General features: G+C 39.3%; 1 protein-coding gene across 6 annotated transcripts in view; it reads left to right on the forward strand.

Annotated features, from left to right (window-relative positions):
- OSBPL1A (oxysterol binding protein like 1A) overlaps positions 1-15,959 on the forward strand; it is a 163,092-nt gene that overhangs the window by 27,850 nt on the left and 119,283 nt on the right. For 4 of the 6 annotated variants that reach the window (XM_089675721.1, XM_089675725.1, XM_089675726.1 and 1 more), the window contains 5 exons: positions 1,045-1,089; positions 4,472-4,545; positions 4,704-4,767; positions 7,192-7,290; positions 7,514-7,636. In XM_089675721.1, coding sequence (XP_089531847.1) covers positions 1,045-1,089; positions 4,472-4,545; positions 4,704-4,767; positions 7,192-7,290; positions 7,514-7,636 — 405 coding nt within the window. The remainder of the gene's footprint in view (positions 1-1,044; positions 1,090-4,471; positions 4,546-4,703; positions 4,768-7,191; positions 7,291-7,513; positions 7,637-15,959) is intronic. The other 2 variants (XM_089675722.1, XM_089675723.1) reach the window with 2 other exon arrangements.

Raw genomic sequence — 15,959 nt, forward strand, 5'->3', positions numbered from 1 at the left:
GATTTTTTTTTTTTTTTTTTATTATCAAAGGAAAACTGGCCCAAAATAGTAAAAAAATTTTATTTAGCTGTGTGGTTCTTTTTACTACCATAACCTACCACCAGAAATCAACCAAAAAAATTGTTTCCAGCTCTTGACAATCGCAGGAATACCATATATGTTATTTGTATTTGTACTACAGCCCAGAAACAATAGTGCGCATTTTGTTTAGTTTTTTTTTTTTTTTTTTACCTAAAACACACTGACACTAACTGACACTATTACCAATTTAAATTTAAAAAAAAAAAAAATCCTGACCTTTGACCCAAACACTAACCCTGGCACTGAACTATTTCTTTATTGTTTAATATTTTTTTTTTTTTTTTTAACAGTTTTTTTTTTTCTCTATGCAAGGAGAGAGAGAGATGCAATGTATCTCTCTCCTTCATTCAGAGTAGAAAAAAAACAAGGGGAGTGGGCTGTACAGTGACTGATCACTGTGACAGCCAGACTTAAGCGATCATGTGACCCGGAGTCCCGGGTCCCGATCCTTCGAACTCTCAGTGACACCCCGTCTTTGTGCTGGGAGTGCGCTGTGCTGCATGCTCCCAGCACAAAGATAGGTACGCAAATATGCGGCCGCACGGAAAAATAGCCCAGTTCTGTGAGGCCGCATATTTGTGTGATGTTGGCGTCAAGGGGTTAAGGGTGAAACACATGCCAAAGTGATCTGTGGTTCAAATGGTTTAGGTGGTTTAATCCTTGATTATTGTCTGTAAAAGTTGACCTTGGCCATACTCCCGTCCCATCTGTCATGCTGCTGGGTCAAGGATACACATGACTTTAATGAATCAGTGAAGAGGGTCCAAGCTCAGTATTTTCAGGAAAATCTGAGATTTACAAATAATTATACCACCTAAATTGCTGGATCTGCCTGTTTAAAATCACTTTTTTATTACATCTAGTTTCCTGTAAAGTAAACCCTTGTTATGTACAGGATTTTTTGAATCGCTCAAGTTTACTTTAATTATGCTATATTTTAATGGATCATGTTTTAATTTTCAGTATAGTGCAAAAAACCTCCAAAGATTCGAAGGTCCACTATGCAAGGTACTTTTCCTTCCATATTTGTAATAACATAGTTATCCCATGCCCTTGACCAGTGTGCACCCGTCAAGGCAGATCTTTTTTAGTAATTGCTCTCGGTGTGATCCTTTTAGCTCCTTTCAGAAAGAGTGGAAATTTGACATCTAGAAAAAAAATCTAAATCTAACCACAGCAGATCAGCTATATATTTAGATATCCTGGAAATACAACTGTAAAAAATATCTAAAATGGATAAAATGCAGCAGGTGTTTTAAAAAGATTATTGTTAGAATTATGCATCAACTCTAGTAATGGCACCTTTTCTAAATACTTGCTTATACCAATATAAAGTATAAGCTTGGTTTTGTGGGGGAGACAATACAGCAACGATACGGTTAAATACAAGAGGGTTAGGAGGGCCCTGCTCCTTGGAGCTTACAATCTAAGAGGGAGGGGCTGGTGGTACAAAAAATAACTGTGGTTAATGAACTGATAGGAGAAATAGAAGATTTGTTTATTAGCTGAAGGCAGGATAGGCTTCCCTGATGACATAGGTTTTCAGGGATTGCCTAAAAGTGCGCAGAGTAGGCGATAGATTGGGTTAGAGAGTTCCAGAGGATGGGGGGGGGGCTCTGGAGAAGTCCTGGAGATGAGCATGGGAGGAGGAGACAAGGGAGCTAGAGAGCAGGAGGTCGTGGGAGAATCAGAGAGGACGGTTTGGGTGATACTTGGAGACAAGATTGGTGATGTAATTTGGGGCAGAGTTATAAATGGCTTTATACAGTCATGGCCGAAATTGTTGGCACCCTTGATATTTCTCCAGGAAATCATGTATTTCTCACGAAACGTATTGCATTAACACATGTTTTGCTATACACATGTTTATTCCCTTTGTGTGTATTGGGACAAAACAAAAAAAGGGAGGAAAGAAAGCAAATTCGACATAATGTCACACAAACCTCCAAAAATGGGCTGGACAAAAGTATTGGCACCCTTTCACAACTGCGGATAAATAAGAATGTTACAAGCATGTGATGCTCCTGTAAACTCACCTGGGGCAAGTAACAGGTGTGGGCAATATAGAAATCACACCTGAAAGCAGATAAAAAGGAGAGACGTTCACTTAACCTTTGCATTGTGTGTCTGTCTGTGCCACACTAAGCATGGACAACAGAAAGAGGAGACGAGAACTGTCTGAGGACCTGAGAACCAAAATTGTGGCAAAATATCAACAATCTCAAGGTTACAAGTCCATCTCCAGAGAACTAGATTTGCCTTTGTCCACAGTGCGCAACATTATCAAGAAGTTTGCAACCCATGGCACTGTAGCTAATCTCCCTGGTCGTGGACGGATGAGGAAAATTGATGAAAGATTGCAACGCAGAATAGTCCGGATGGTGGATAAGCAGCCCCAAACATGTTCCAAAGACATTCAAGCTGTCCTGCAGGCTCAGGGAGCATCAGTGTCAGCGCGAACTATCCGTCGACATTTAAATGAAATGAAACGCTATGGCAGGAGACCCAGGAGGACCCCACTGCTGACACAGAGACATAAAAAAGCAAGACTACAGTTTGCCAAAATGTACTTGAGTAAGCCAAAAGCCTTCTGGGAAAACGTCTTGTGGACAGATGAGACCAAGATAGAGCTTTTCGGTAAAGCACATCATTCTACTGTTTACCGAAAACGGAATGAGGCCTACAAAGAACAAAACACAGTACCTACGGTAAAATATGGTGGAGGTTCAATGATGTTTTGGGGTTGTTTTGCTGCCTCTGGCACTGGGTGCCTTGACTGTGTGCAAGGCATCATGAAATCTGAGGATTACCAAAGGATTTTGGGTCGCACTGTAGGGCCCAGTGTCAGAAAGCTGGGTTTGCGTCCAAGATCCTGGGTCTTCCAGCAGGACAATGACCCCAAACATACGTCAAAAAGCACTCAGAAATGGATGGCAAAGAAGCGCTGGAGAGTTCTGAAGTGGCCAGCAATGAGCCCAGATCTAAATCCCATTGAACACCTGTGGAGAGATCTTAAAATTGCTGTTGGGAAAAGGTGTCCTTCCAATAAGAGAGACCTGGAGCTGTTTGCAAAGGAAGAGTGGTCCAAAATTCCGGGTGAGAGGTGTCAGAAGCTTATTGATGGTTATAGGAAGCGACTGATTTCAGTTATGTTTTCCAAAGGGTGTGCAACCAAATATTAAGTTAAGGGTGCCAATACTTTTGTCCAGCCCATTTTTGGGGTTTTGTGTGACATTATGTCATATTTGCTTTTCTGCCTCTGTTTTATATTTGTTCCAATACATACAAAGGGAATAAACATGTGTATAGCAAAACATGTGTTAATGCAATACCTTTTTTGTGTGAAATACTTGATTTTCAGGAAAAATATCAAGGGTGCCAACAATTTCGGCCATGACTGTATGTTCTTGTTAATGTTTTGAATTTTATTCGCTGGACAATGGGAAGCCAGTGGAGGGATTGGCAGAGAGGGATGGCAGATATGGAACGGTTAGTGAGGTGGATGAGTCTGGCAGCAGCATTCATGATAGACTGAAGAGGGGATAGCCTGCGATTAGGTAGGCCAAGGAAGAGGGAGTTACAATAGTCAAGGCAAGATATAACAAGGGATAGGGATTATAGCTGACGCATACAACCAGAGCCCTACCTTCAAGGCTGAATATGTAGCAAAAATCTAAACCAGGGGTTGCAGAATGCATAAGATTTAATAAATGTACATTAGACAAAAAATTTACAATTTGCCTACAGTTTTGGGCAACAAGACATTTGTCAGGCCAAGAAATACATAACATACCAATTCATCAATACTCACATATACTGTATACTAGTAAGATCAGCAGTATTCAGCTTCAATCAATTATATAATTTAGTCAATTCAGAACACCTGTGTTTCTATATACTATATGTATAGTCTATGGCAACACAGTTGCTCTGAAGTGACTAAATGATATAATTGATTGACTAAGAATTTTTTGCTCTGTGCTAGTGTTCGAAAAGAAGGAACCCATTCATTTGTGCATACCCCTATGAATGAGCCCCGGTGGGTGGGGGCATGGCCTGAGGACTGGCATTGACTGAGGCTTTCATATGTACAGATCCACGCTAGGATCGGCTAAGGTGAGAGGCGGTTTCAAGCTAAAATTATCATTGCTCACTGGATAAGTTTTTCTTACGCTGGCATCCCTACTATCCTGAGTGCCAATGGGGCTCTACAGCTTAGCCTGGAGCACCACCACCAAGTACTTACACCATTAATTTGTTTAAGTAGACATTTTTGCAGAGAGCCCGTCTTTAATACTTGTTCATAATGCTATAGCTATGCCCTCCCTTTGCAGATACATTTTACATGTACACTTGTGCTATGTAATATGTTGCCAACCTTGTATTTCAGAGCTCACGTTTTTTTGGCTGGAAATGTTTTTGGATAGTTTTGGAGCAGGGTGTAATTTCTTGGTTCCAAAAACAGTGAGTATTCAACTGCATTGTTTTATTTTTGTAACTTGACTTAACTGATATACTGTAATTGCAACAGAAGTGTATAATTTATTTAAAAAATAGAGTACAATTATTTTTTATAAATTTCAAAACATAGATTTATGTAACTTGTGTTTATTTATTTGCAGGTCAGATGCACTAAACAATTCTTATCGAAAGGGTTGTAAACACTTGACGCAAGCCATCTGCACGGTAGGAACTGAATGAAGTTTAGTATTTATTTTAAACAGTTTTAAAATATGCATATGTCATTCTAGAAACGTGCTGATGACAAATGATAAAACCTGTGTACACAATTTAAAGAAAAAAATGCCATAACATAATAAAATGCATAATATGCATAGTTATTTAATCAATAACGATGCATGAACTCTATCATTCATTGTAATCTGTTAAGTGTGATTTTGGATTTCCAGTTGCTTTCAATCAGTATGTGCTTCTAGAACACACCTAATGCTAATCATAAATGATATATTAATTTCTACTGATGATTACAACGGCACAAAAGTCTAATCAATTGTTTTGCTAAGGCATTGTGGTGGAGTTAAAGCCAAATGACAGCTGTATTGGCATGCCGTTTGCCCAGAATTAATTTAGACTCCAAGCTACTTTTTTTTTTTTTCAGTTTGATTTTCCTATCTGCCCAATGCTGGATTGTTCCACTACACAAGTCTATCATACACAAACACCATTTTAAATGCTTACATAATATTGATGTATGTAGTTTGTAGTTATGTAGTTTAGTAGATGGTTTAAAAAAAAAAAAAAAAGGCCTTTCTTAATATACAGTACATGGATACTAATATTAGTAGGTAATAACACCAGGGGTAGTTGATCCAGGGAATATCTGAATGCCTCATTCAGGAAGTCAGGAAGAATTTTCTTTTTTTTTTTCTTGTTTTTATTACTTTCATCTGGATCAACTGTGGGTACAGGATTGTGTTTTGGAGGTGTGGGGTTTACAATACATTCATAAAGTATTCAGACACTTTTTTTTCCATTTTGTTATGTTGCAGACTAATACAGTTGCTTAAATTCAATTTTTTCTCATTAATCTACACTCAGAACTACATAATGACAGTGAAAACAGAAGTTTAGAAATGTCTGTGAACTTATTAAAAAAGAACTGAACTATCACATGTACTTAAGTATTCAGACCCTTTACTCAGTACTCTGTTGAAGCACCCTTTGGCAGCAAATACAGCCTTGAGTCTTTTTGGGTATGACACGACAAGCTTTGCAAACCTGGATTGGAGGATGTTCTGCCATTTTTCTGCAAATCCTCTCAAGCTCAGTCAGGTTGGCTTGAGACCATTGGTGGACAGCCATTTTCAGGTCTCTCCAGAGAGGTTTACTAGGGTTCAAGTCAGGGCTATGGCTGGACTACTCTAGGACATTCACAGAGTTGTTCATAAGCTACTCCTGAGTTGTCTTTGCTGTGTGCTCAGGATCATTGTCATGTTGGAAGGTGAACCTTTGGCCAAGTATGAGGTCCCGAGCCCTGTGCAATAGGTTTTCATTGAGGATATCTCTGTACTTTGCTCCATTCAGCTTTCCCTCAACCCTGACCAGTCTCTCAGTCCCTACTGCTGAAAAACACCCCCACAGCATAATGCTGCCACCACTATGCTTCACCCTTGGGATGGTATTGGGCAGGTGATGAGCGGTGCCTGGTTTCCTCCAGACATAATGTTTAGAACTGAGGCCAAATAGTTCAATCTTGGTTTCATCAGACCTGATAATTTTGTTCCTCACAGTCTGAGAGTCCTTTAGGTGCTTTTTTGCAAACTCCAAGTGGACTTTCATGTGTTTTGCACTAAAGAGAGGCTTCCATCTTGCCACTCTGCCATAAAGCCCAGATCGATGGAGGACTGCAGTGATGGTTGTCCTTCTAGAACTTTGTCCCATCTCCACACAGGAGTCCTGTTTGTGCCAAACAGTAGGCATTGTCAGCTGTGAGGCCTTTTATAGAGAGATGTGTGCCTTTCCAAATCATGTCCAACCAATTTTAATTTACTGCAGGTGGACTCTAATCAAGGTGTAGAATTCTCTCCGCATAGACCAAGAAAAATAGGAGGCACTTGAGCTAAATTTCAAGTGTTCTTTTAAAGTGTCTAAATACTTCTGTCAATGTGATATTTCAGTTTTACCTTTTTAATACATTTGCAAACATTTCTAAAATTCTGTTTTCACTTTGTCATTATGGGGTACTGAGTGTAGATTTAATGAAAAAAAAAATGATTTTAAACAACTGTAGTATCAGGCTGCAACATCACAAAACTGAAAGTGAAAGGGGTCTGAATACTTTATGAATGCACTGTATATTTGTGTGGGGTTTTTTCTTGTCTTTTTTTTTCACTTTTATATTGGGTGTTAGAAATATAATTATAACTTTACTGGGATGACTGCAGATGTTGGTACACATGAGAATATGTGACACAGACATCTGTAGTGTGCTCAGAGACCTTGTTCTGTCTAGGAGGGGGCAGAAGATGAGATAGAGAATGCAGTACTGTCCTGGGGGATGATATTCTGGGCTCAACATATAAAAACCCTTAGTTTAAACCTTTTTACAAACTGCCAAATATTTAATATTTTTAATATTTTTCCTTCAAGGTTAAATCCACAGATAATTCATCTTTTACTGTAAAATGCTTTGATGATAGCATTCATTACTTCAAAGTCTTGCCCAAAAACCTGAGGCACACAAGAGAGGTAAGCTAAATTGCAGACATTTTAAACCACTTTGTAGGGAGAGGCTAATATTATTTTATGATTTTTTTTAATTTTTTCAATCAGCTTCCTCTTGTAGAATATTTTAGCACATGAAACCTGTGTCAATACAGCCCTCTTTAATTCATATATGTAAGGCTTGAAAATTATTCTTTAGCAAAGTAATTATTAACTGTACAAGGGGATTTTTATATTTGTTCTCTAGGACTGGCTGGCTGCCATTGATGAACACTCTGCTTATAGCACTCATTATTGCTCTCAAGACCAGCTCAGTGATGATGAAGATGAAGACATTGTGTTAGTTGGAGACATAAAGGAGTCACTGGAGGTAATTCCAAATGTGAAGTTTTCCAGTCATGAATATAGAAGGCATAGTTTAATGTTTATTTGCCTTGCAATGTGTGCTTTGTCTCTGTAATGTAAATGTGATATATAATTTTACAAGAATGTAAAACATAATGGGAAAGTTATGGTCTTGGTTCCTTAGTGGAAGTTTAGTCAGAAAATTAAGTCCTGCTAGATCACTTCAGGCTGGCCCCTTTTGCATGTAAAACATGAAAAATAAGTGCCTATACTGTTTAAAATCCATTAGTACACATGCTCAGCTGCTCTCTATTTTTCAGCACTGTGCCTAAAATCAGAGCCATCAAAGACTGATCTGCTGACAGCCTCAACATTTACTGCTGCTCAGGGGCTCTGAGCTTCAGCAAAATGACAGCCTCCAGCAAGAAGAAACAGGAGCAATGCTGGAGGCAATTTACAGCACACACTAATTTTGGTAGCATAATTATTAATTTGGAATGTATGTTCTATGCTAAAGAACTTTTTTTTTTTTTTTTTTTTACTTAAGTTGTTATAGGTAAAGTTCTGATTTAGTTACATCATGGAGAAATTCTTAAAATTGTACCACATACTTTGTTGGTAAGAAGTTAAGTCTTACACCTTTCCAAAAAACAAGTTTTTTAAATTCATTTTTTTGTTTGCCATGTGATAAACTCACAGTGACTTTACCTAAATACCTTGCAGACTAAGCCAGGTTAGTTTCAGTGAGGGTCCTATGTACTGTACATTTTCATATGGGACATCCCATTCATATGGTCCTGAACACATCTTACCCTAGGTTCACACCTATGCATTTTCTGCAGTGTTTTGCATTTTGCAGAAACGCAGTACAGTCCATTTAACATGATGTCCTATAGGACAGGTTTCACATCTCTACGTTTTCGCCCGGTGCATTTTTTGAAAAGGGTCAGGGACTTTTTTGAACACAAAATGTTGCGTTTTTGGTTCTATAAACTTCAGTGGGAACGCTGCAGAAAAGCATTTTTGATGCGTTTTGCATTTAAAATCTGACTAGCAACGAGAAAAATAAAAAAAACCCTGAAAAACATGGCAAAAACGCAAGTGCAAAAAATGCAAAATGCACCTCAACCCAGTGTTTTACATACTTTTTCTGCAGTACTTCTTATGAACACTGGAGGGTATGTTTGATCCTTTCATTGTGGTGAGAATACTCATGGCTTGTGATTATAATTATCAAGCACGATTTGTAGATTTTGTCCTAGATGATGCTTAGGTTTTATCTTGCAAAATATTTAAAGTGGTAGTAAAGTCCGTAAAGAAAAAAAGTCCACCTGCAAGTTAATGTTCTAATGTGCTAGTATGCATGGCATGCTTACCTTAAAACGAAGCCTTCCAGCATCACACTTTGTCTGCTGACAGGGTTCCTGAGCTCCAGCTGTATGAATGGCCAAGCCACAACATCCATCCTGAGTATGCATGCAGGAGTCACAGCCATGGCACAGAGAACTGAGGCTATGGCACGTATATGCCGTCCCTTCAGAGTGAATAGACCAGTAACGTCACCTGCTGCATCTTGTGTGAACATCTCCTAAACAGTGCAAATTTAGGAGATATTTACTGTATCCTTATTATAGGCTTACCTGTAGGTACAAGTTAAAAATTGGACTTTACAACCAATTAAATGTAAGTTGATATCCTGAAAGCTTTATATTTTGAATTGTTAGAAGGTGGTCATTTTTGCCTGAAAAGCGTTTAGAAATAAAGAGCAGAAGTTTAACTCAGTTTTTAGTGCTTTACCAGCACGGCATTGAAGGCCTTCTTCTAAGTATACTGCTCAGTGTTTTATGTGGAATGAAGCTTGTATTATTTTTCTTTTTTTCCCCTTTCTGGATTCTCCAAAGCATTTCTGCTTTGGAGAATCCAGAAAGGGGAAATAAAGAAAAACAATAGTTAGGTAAGGTAAAGTGTATGCCAAGCCAAAATGTTTCTTAGTTTTGGATATAGCAGTTGAAGAACATTTTTAAAGCTTTCCTGCTGCCCACCGCACCTGTCTCCTAGTCATGACAATCCTGTACACACAGGGGTGATTGTGTCACTTTGCGGTGGGCCGCAGCAAAAACGATACTCCCTGTTGTGTGCTAGAGAATGAGACCTATTCAAGTGGATGGGGCCACACTGCTAGGCTCACAGTTGTGGCTCAATATTTCCATTCAAAATCATTTCATATAGAGAGTACTAGGAGCCTAGAACTCCCTGATTTTTCTCTTACTTCCTGTCTGGTAAAACAGGTGTCAGCAGGATTGAGGTTAAATCTCGCTAATTGAGCTCTGGATAGCAGTAAAAACCCAACAAGAGGGTTCTTCTTCTCCACTTTAACCAAAACTTGAGAGAGAAAAAGACTTAGGGTTGTCATATTTTAAGAGAACCTTTTGAGATAGAAATGGGGTGAAAATGAATGGACTTTCATTCTAATCCTTTGGCTTCATTATCTTTTACAAAGGGTTTTATTATAGATGAAGCAAAACATAAACAAACATATGGATCACAGATATAATGACCATCAAATATAAATTGTACTAAATGAATGAAAATCAATTTAAGTCATGTATTGGTAGCGGCATAGATCAAAAGATTTACATAAATGTTTCGTATTTCTAAATAGTGACGCATATGTAGCACATGAAACCGTAAATTCAATCTGTAAAGTGTGATTAACCACTTCCAGACCGGACACTTTTACCCCCTTCCTGACCAGGGCAATTTTCAGCTTTCAGCGCTATCACACTTTGAATGACAATTGCGCGGTCATGCAACACTGTACCCAAATGAATTTTTTACCATTTTTTTAGATAGATAAAGCTTTATTTTGGTGGTATTTATTCACCACTGGGATTTGTATTTTTTTTTGCTATGTAAATGAAATGTCCAAAAATTTTTTAAAAAAGTGTTTTTTTAGTAAAATTTTGCAAATAAATAATATTTCATCATAAATCTTAGCCAAAATTTATTCCGTTATCTTTTTAGTAAAAAAAAAAAATCCAAATTAGTTTATAAGCAAAAATTATAATTTTTAAACATTTTTTTTTAGATTTTTATTTTATTTTTTTATATTATTATTTTTTATTTTTATTTTTATTTTTTACATACTGTCACCCTAGCAGTACAGTGTCACCATGGTGACACTGTACTACTTGTGAGGGGTGATAAAGATTTTTTTTTTTTTTTACACTGATTGCTTTTACACCCATATAGGATGTAAAAGCAATCATTTCTCTTTCTCTCTGTGTGCATTCCTGCACTCATTGAGAAATACAGAGTGAGCTGTGATTGGTCACAGCTTGTCACATGGTACAAGGCTTTTGTGAATAGCCTTGTACCATGTGACCTCTGTGATCATTCACAGATTTCACACATAGTAAGCAATGATGTCAGAAGTGACATCTTGCTTACTACTTTGCATGTGATCACTGATTGGCCAATCAGTGATCACATGATCGGGACCTCGTACAGAGGTCCCGTCCGACAATCGGTGTTTCACTGTGTCCGGAGGACACAGCGGGCACCGGATCGCGGTGCTGCGCACTCCCAGGGAGCGTGCACAAGCAGGGTGCGGGGAGGCCGTTTATAGACGGCCACCCGACCCTGCAGTGCCACCGTCCGGCCGTTTATATACAACGGCCGGTCGGGAAGTGGTTAAGGATAGTTTGAACAATGGATTAGAAAGAGACAAACAGTAGAGAGACACGTACGAGAAGAGGAAGAAAGAAAGAGAGAGAAAAAAAAAAAACCACATACCCAAGAAGGGCTCCGGGGTAATCACGGCAATATCCATCCTCATATCGAAAGCAGAGACTGGTCAAATCTTGAGGGCTGAGCTACATCCAGCCAGGGACGCCATACCTGCAGAAATTTTGTATGGGTATCCGACAATATGGCCGTCAGTTTTTCATTAACCATTATGAAGTTCATCCGATTTTTGACAGCTTCAAAGCTGAGGAGAGGAGTTTTCCAAGCTCTCGCAATTGTCAACTTCGTTGCCACAAATAAGTGTGATGCCAGCTGCCGCTCAGAACGGAGGAGACCCTCCAATGTTTTAAATAAGAGCGCTTCATATGGATTACGCTTAATGTCTGTGTGAAGCATAGTGCGAAGGAGGGCATACACCCTAATCCAAAATCTGATCACTTTAGGGCAAGTCCACCAGATATGGGCCATGGTACCCAATTGTTGGCATCCCCGAAAACAAACCGGGGAATATGTAGGTATAAAACTAGCTAGACGGGCAGGCGTATAGTACCATCGGTACAGAATTTTGTAGGCGTTCTCAAGGATAATGACATTCCTGGAACACCTAGTTAGCGCTTGGGTCATGGTCTGCCAATCCTGTTGATCCAAAGTCCCCCCTAATTCAGACTGCCAACGTTGGTGGTAGGAACTAACCGGAGGGGTTCTATAAGATATAATAGAAGAATAAATCAAGGAAATCAAACCCGGGGCATGAGGTCTATGTCTTCACTGACTTTCAAAGGGAGACAGACGATAAGGTCCCGTATGCGTTCGTATTAATGTATTAATAAAGTGGCGAAGTTGGAGATAGCCAAAGTGTTCCCGCAGAGGAATGTTATAGGAAGATCGCAAAGTTTCAAAGGCAATTATTCCGGTGGGAGATAGGAGCGAATGAATATCATAAAAACCATGTGTCTGCCACCAAGCAAATTGTTTGGGATTGTCCTTACCCGGAGGAAACAGTGGGTTATGTATTAGACGTAACAACGGCAGGTGAGGAGAAATGAGGCCAGCGGAATATTTAATAGAATCCCAAAGCCGTAGCGAGAATGTCAATGTCGGGCTAAGGGTAGATGGGCGTTGAGAGATGGGAAGCCATGGCAAAGAGGAGAGTGGAATCGGGTGGGAGTCCATCATTTCCACCACAGCCCACAGGGGGAAGTGGTGGGAAGCATGAACATGAGCTAGGGGGGCGATGTTGGCCGCCAAGTAGTAAGACTGGAGATTTGGGACCGACAGTCCTCCCATACTCCGTCGTGCAAATAAGATATGTTTGCTGATTCTGGGTCGAGAAGAACCCCAAATAAAGGATAAAAGTTTTCGCTGATGGATACGTAATATATGCAGAGGTACTGGAACCGGCAAAACATGAAATAAGTACAATAGTTTTGGAAGATAGGTCATACGGATCGCATTAATTCTGCCAAACCAGGAAAGTGGGAAATGAGACCAGGAGGACAATAACATAGTCAGCTCCTGAAAAATAATGGGAAAATTAGCCTGATACAGTCCGTCATACGTCGGAGTAAGCTTAATTCCTAAATGTGGCAAGGCCGAAAGCCATTGAAAAGGGAATGTTTGTTTCAAAGTAGTCAAAAGTGATGGTGGAATGGTAACTGACATAGCTCTAGACTTAGCAGGGTTAACACGCAGACCCGAGAGGATCGCAAAAGAGTCAAGGACCGCGAACAAATTTGGCAAAGTAACCCCCGGGTGCGAAATTGACAACAATATGTCGTCAGCAAACAAAGACAATTTATGATGGGAACCTGCCACGTCAATCCCCTTAACATCGGGATGCATACGAATGGCCTCAGCCAACGGTTCCAAAGCTAAAATAAAAAGTAAGGGGGAAAGTGGGCAGCCTTGTCTAGTACCTCTGGCGATCGACCTTTGGCTTCATTATCAACTAAAGCACTGACCCAGGGTCAGCGTGCTAAAAGTGATGTTGGAAATCCCAACCTGCGTATTTTTACCTAGATTTGCAATTTATTAGGCAGTGAAGCTGTAGGATGAAAATGGCAACTCCCAAGTGGCTGGCATGACCAATTCTTTTAGCAGTTGTAAGAGCTACAATGAAGGGAGGGGGGTCTTCTCAGAAAGGTCACATAAACCTTTACCCTCCAAAGATCTAACTCTATTTGATACCACCCAATGAAGCTTAGTCTATTTGAATGGAGTTTTGACTTAAAACTTAGCATTTTTTATTGACCTACCAAAGTCAAATAAATGGCCAAAGACCATGTCATAAAAATAGACAACTGGGAAAGTTGCATACCACTGAGCTCATCCTAGACTCAAAATTCTTTTCTAAAATAATCTCTGGTTTACTGCTGCTAAAAATGCAGATAGAAGTTCCGTAAAGCAATAACCTTTTGATGGAATTATTAATTTTATATTACTGTTTCATTATGGTATTGTGCAGCCTTTCCTTATTCCACATTATGCTAATAAACCTATTATCCCCTATAATTGCAGTAGGAATAGCAGGAGCATGATTATCTCAAGTTTATTTAAATCCCATGAAGAAGGTTGTCGATTAGATAAGTGAAGGATTATGCTTAATCAGAAATGTGGTCTCTGTAGCTTTGTGCTTGAAAATGGGTTAAGCTAGCAATAGCTGTTCCTAAATGACCCAAACACAAATCATCATCATGTGGGAGTGAAAGGACTGCTTTGAACCCCATTGATCTGTTGTGATGAGACTGCATAGGAGTAGCTTTAAAGCCACTCAAGGGCTCGAAACTAGATTTTCCCGCCATTGCACAGCTCCAGTCTTGGAAAATTATGGCCTACCATAAATTACTAACAAAGGAGTTTCCACTCAGGTTTCCAAAAAAATACAAAAAAATAATCTAAAACTGTAGAGAGAGGGAAATCTGTCAGTGACATGAAAGCACCCACAGACAGGAGGCAGTACTGCACTGCAACAAAGCTGTATAGCTGCTACTCTTGTCTGTACATCTTTTGGAGACAAATTAAAATACCAATGTCTAGTCATTCCAGTTTTAAGATAAACCGGTACCCTAAAAATATTTATTGCAGTATGTACCCTTCATAGACAGCCAGGACCAGCTCCCCGCCTGTTGAACTTAGAAGTATTGACCAATGGTCGTTGGTTCGAATCCCAACCACGCCACTACCTACCTGGAGTTTTCATGTTCTTCCTGAGCTTGGGTTTCCTCCGGGTACTCCGGTTTCCTCCCACACTCCAAAGACATGCTGGTAGGTTAAATGGCCCTAGTATTGTGTATATATGAATGTAAGTTAGGGACCCTAGATTGTAAGCTCGTTATATAAGTACCTGTAATAATAAATAAATGTGTAGCTAGATTTAGGTTTAAATATTTGTTTATTTCTGAAGTAGGGAAAAACACTGCTAATACATCCAGGGCACCTAAAGAATACCCTGGTACACAAACATTAACTTGGCTTCTTAAGTAAGGAGCAAGCTTGACCCTATTCCAACTCTTTAAGGGGAGTTAAAATTATAATACAATTCCCTTGCCCAATTTCTAAAATCCAGAGCTAATAAAAATTCAGACCCAGATGTCTGATTTCTGAAGCTTTCCCATGCTTGTTGTTACATCTCAAATAAGTGCATTTTTATAAATTATACAGTTAGGTCCATATATATTTGGACACAGGCACAATTTTAGTTATTTTCAGGTATTTACCAAAATATATTCAAGCTATAGTTATATAATGGATATGGACTGAAAGTGCACACTCAGGTTTAATTTGAGGGTATGTACATCCACATTGGAGGAAGGGTTTAGGAATTTCAGCTCTTAAGAGAAGCCATCCCCCCTTTTTCAAGGAACCAAAATAATTGGAGAATTGAATCGAGCTGTTTCATGGCCAGGTGTGGGCTACTCCATTATTTCTTCATCAATTAAGCAGGTCTGGAGTTGATTCTAAGCGTGGTATTTGCATTTGAAATCTATTGCTGTGAACCTACATCATGCATTTAAAGGAGCTGTCCATGCAAGTGAAACAGGCCATTGTAAGGATTCAAAAACAAAACAAATCCATCAGAGAGATAGCAGCAACATTAGGAGTGGCCAAATCAACAGTTTGGTACATTCTGAGGAAATAAGAACACACTGGTGAGCTCAGCAACATAAAAAGGCATGGACGTCCATGGAAGACAACAGTGGTGGATGATTGCAGGATCCGTTCTATGCTAAAGAAAAACCCATTCACAACATCCAGACATGTGAAGGACACTCTCCAGGAGGTGGGTGTATCATTATCATAGTCTACAATCAAGAGAAGACTTAATGTGAGCAAATACAGAGGGTTTACCACAAGATGCAAACCATTCATAAGCCTGAAGAATAGAAAAGCCAGATTAGACTTTGCCAAAAAACATCTGAAAAAAAAAAAAGCCAGATCAGATCTGGAAAAGCATTCTTTGGACGGATGAAAGTTAAAATGAATCTGTACCAGAATGACGGGAAGAAGAAATTGTGGAGAAGGCTTGGAACAGCTCATGATCCAAATCACACAACGTCATCTGTAAAACATGGTGGAGGCAGTGTGATGGCATGGGCATACAT

This window comes from Staurois parvus, unplaced genomic scaffold, assembly GCF_062004578.1.
Source record: "Staurois parvus isolate SC_StPar_1 unplaced genomic scaffold, SC_StPar_1.0 ptg000157l, whole genome shotgun sequence".
Classification (NCBI taxonomy): Eukaryota; Metazoa; Chordata; class Amphibia; order Anura; family Ranidae; genus Staurois; species Staurois parvus.